Source organism: Megalops cyprinoides, chromosome 1 (assembly GCF_013368585.1).
Source record: "Megalops cyprinoides isolate fMegCyp1 chromosome 1, fMegCyp1.pri, whole genome shotgun sequence".
Lineage (NCBI taxonomy): Eukaryota > Metazoa > Chordata > Actinopteri > Elopiformes > Megalopidae > Megalops > Megalops cyprinoides.
The window spans coordinates 6,266,822-6,270,044 of record NC_050583.1 but is presented as its reverse complement, the minus strand read 5'-3'; the positions used below and the strand labels follow the sequence as shown (position 1 = coordinate 6,270,044).

The following is a 3,223-nucleotide window of genomic DNA, read 5'->3' as shown; positions in this document are numbered from 1 at the left end:
TGTCCCGGGCTGCGACGCCACCCTCACAGATAACGTAAGCATCACAGTGGTTTCTCCCCCTTCCTAATTAAACCTGACCCACACTCACAGATAACTGGAGTGTCAGGGTATATTCTACCCCCATCTAATTAAACCTGACCCACACTCACAGATAACTGGAGTGTCAGGGTATATTCTACCCCCATCTAATTAAACCTGACCCACACTCACAGATAACTGGAGTGTCAGGGTATATTCTACCCCCATCTAATTAACCCTGACGCACACTCACAGATAACTGGAGCATCAGGGTGGCTTCTCTCACACCTGTAATTAAACCTGAACCACACTCACAGATAATGGAAGTATAGTGTGGTTTGTCTCCCTTCCTAGTGAAACCTGACCAGCACTCACAGAAAACTAGAGCATCATACTGGCTTCTCTCCCGCCTTTAATAAACCCTAACCCACACACAGATAACTGGAGCATCAATCCTTTCTCTCCCCTTGTAATTAAACTTCATGAACACTCACAGATAACAGGAGTATCAGGGTGGTTTCTGTCCCCCCTCTAATTAACCCTGACCCACACTCACAGATAACGGGAGCATCAGAGTGATTTCTCTCCCCCTTCTAATTAACCCTGACCCACACTCGCAGAGAACTGGAGCATCAGAGTAATTTCTATCCCGAAATATTTAACTTGACCAACATTCACTGATACCAGGAACATCAGAGTGGTTTCTCTACCCTCTCAAATTAAGCCTGACCCTCACTCACAGATAACAGGAGCATCATACTGTTTTTTCTCTGTCTCTCGTCCTCACTTCCTGTCTGTATTTTCCAGGATGGCAGCACTGCCCTGTCCATTGCTCTTGAGGCCTGTCAGAACGACATCGCGGTGCTCCTATACGCCCACCTCAACTTTGCCAAACCCCCCTCCCCTGTGAGTGCTGTTACTTTTGGCACCCCTTCTAAAACCTTAGATGAACATATGCACTCAACTTAAACCTTAGTGGTTAAGAGCTGGAACAGTACAGGTCTCTTATTCTATGCAAGGCACTCTGTGAGAAGAAATATTATCTTCCACGTTGCCTTTTTTCTGTTTGCAGGACTCAAAAGGAAATTACCTCCACGATCAACCTTTCTAATTCCTTTTGAGATTTAAACTACCTCCCTGCTTCCTCGTAATAAGACAAAGATATTACGCATCTTAATTCTGTCAATAAGTCATCTGTTTATGGCTTGAAACTAGTCTTTTTCCTGTACATTTACACAGAAGAACACCACCAAATTAACACAAATGAGAGCGCATGCCTAAACCGAAGTTGCTTTGTAAAGTTAAATTAATCTGTCCTGTTCTCTCTAGGTGTCACCAAAAGCTCACCACCTGGGACCATCGCCCCCTGCAGGAGAAACTAAGTAACAGCAGCACAATTTGGATCTTACCTCACTCCTGCTTACACCTCCTGTACCATTGTGTATTATTTGCGCACATGTGTATGTGTTTGTGTGTGTGTGTGTGTGTGTGTGTGTGTGTGTGTGTGTGTGTGTGTGTGGATGAGTGTTTGTTATAAAATTTTGTTATCACTTATGTAGTATTACATCACTGCTCTCTTGGGTGAAAGGTCATGCAATCTCCAGGGAGACGACTGGGTTAGTGTTTGGAGTGCAGAAAGGAAGCAGGCACTGTGGCTTATACAAATGAAAGGACTGGATCTGAGTTGTGTGGCAATATCATGAAAATTTGGGTAAAATTCAGACCAATCCGATCAGTTAGGACACATGGCCTGGGTTTCCTCACCACCAAATTCCCTCTATGTCTGTTTAAAAATAGTTCCTTTTTCAAAACATGGAACCAAAACTGTCATGCCGATTTAAGTCACCCCCATAATACATTCACACCCCATACAACAAAATTAATATGCAATACAAATACACTACTTGACTGTTTATATGGCTCCTACATTTAAACTGTTACAGCAATCAAGTATTGTATGGGCAGCTTCTCTCTCACTGAACAGGGACAACATCAGTGAAGAATTCTGTACAATGCAGGATTCTGTGGAATGCACCAGAGGCATCTCTTAAAGAGCACAGGTATCAGAAAGGTCCTTCTTCCTGTGGAATTATGTGATCCAGTCCAGGTGTGTCGGGGTCAGTGCCAGTGTATACGGGTTAGTGTAAGTGTGTAGGGGTTAGTGTAAGTGGGGTTACTGCATGTGTTAAGTTTAGTGGTGAATGATTCAGTGGCTGGGTGTAGAAGTCAGTGACTGGATTTAAGAATCAGTCACAGGATGCCAGGACTCAGTCACAGGGTTTAGAGGGGTCAGCGCCAAGCCATAGGAGTTAGTGTGGAGGGTTAGCGGTCAGTGTGAGTGGGAATCGGTGAGTTGGCAGGAGCTGCTCTATGGTCTACGAGGGATTTGATGCTGTAGTCCCAAACGTACTATCGTGTCCGTTCAGTGCTTCCCACAGAGATACAGTACCAGTCAAAAATTTGGACACACCTACTCATAGAGGGGTTTTTCTTTATTTTTACAATTTTTCATATTTTAGAATACTAGTAAAGTCATCAAAACTATGAGATACACAAAGGTAACTATACAGTGACCAAAAATGTGTTAAACAAATCAATTCTTACCAAATTTTATATTCTATATTCTTCAAGGTAGCCAAAAAATATTTTTTTTAAAAACTTTTTTGAAGAAAATTCATGCGTAGGCATCAACTTCTCTATTTATGTTTGTCTAAGAAACAAATTTCAAGCATATAATCAAGTCTTTGTCTAAGACTAAGAACAAAATGCCCTTTAATGCAGGTTTCCCCATTATCTTAATCGGGTGTGTCCAAACTTTAGACTAGTACTGTAGACAGTGGAGAGTATCAGTCAGGTAACCGAATCGGGGGATCGGAGATTATCACAATGTAAGTGTGGTGTGTGTTTTTTCACGGTGTCCTGGTTGTTTGCCGTTGCTGGGGGAGGGTGAAGTGAGGTACGAGCTGGCGAATATGTATGGATGGAAATGTAATGCGTGCCAAAATATGAAATGTAAATGATATAACTCAACAGCAACATTTCATTTATCAGAACAGTATCATGGAGTGTTTGGACCAAGCCTATGGAAGCAATAATATATATTTCTGAATACTCACTAATTTGTAAAAAAATTATATATATATATATCCCAAAAATTGTTTTTTTGCATTCCTTTCCTATCAAGAAGCCTTTGAGTATACATCTG

At 41.8% G+C, this 3,223-nt stretch overlaps 1 protein-coding gene across 3 annotated transcripts in view; it reads left to right on the top strand.

The window, feature by feature from the left end:
- The window catches only part of LOC118779055 (KN motif and ankyrin repeat domain-containing protein 2-like), a 31,497-nt gene extending 29,201 nt beyond the window's left edge, over positions 1 to 2,296 (top strand). For all 3 annotated transcript variants that reach the window (XM_036530935.1, XM_036530919.1, XM_036530927.1), the window contains 3 exons: positions 1 to 34; positions 826 to 924; positions 1,348 to 2,296. The exon at positions 1 to 34 is cut by the window's left edge and continues 167 nt beyond it. In XM_036530935.1, the coding sequence (XP_036386828.1) occupies positions 1 to 34; positions 826 to 924; positions 1,348 to 1,404 (190 nt within the window). In that variant the 3' untranslated portion in view covers positions 1,405 to 2,296. The remainder of the gene's footprint in view (positions 35 to 825; positions 925 to 1,347) is intronic.
- The last annotated feature ends 927 nt before the right edge of the window (positions 2,297 to 3,223 follow it).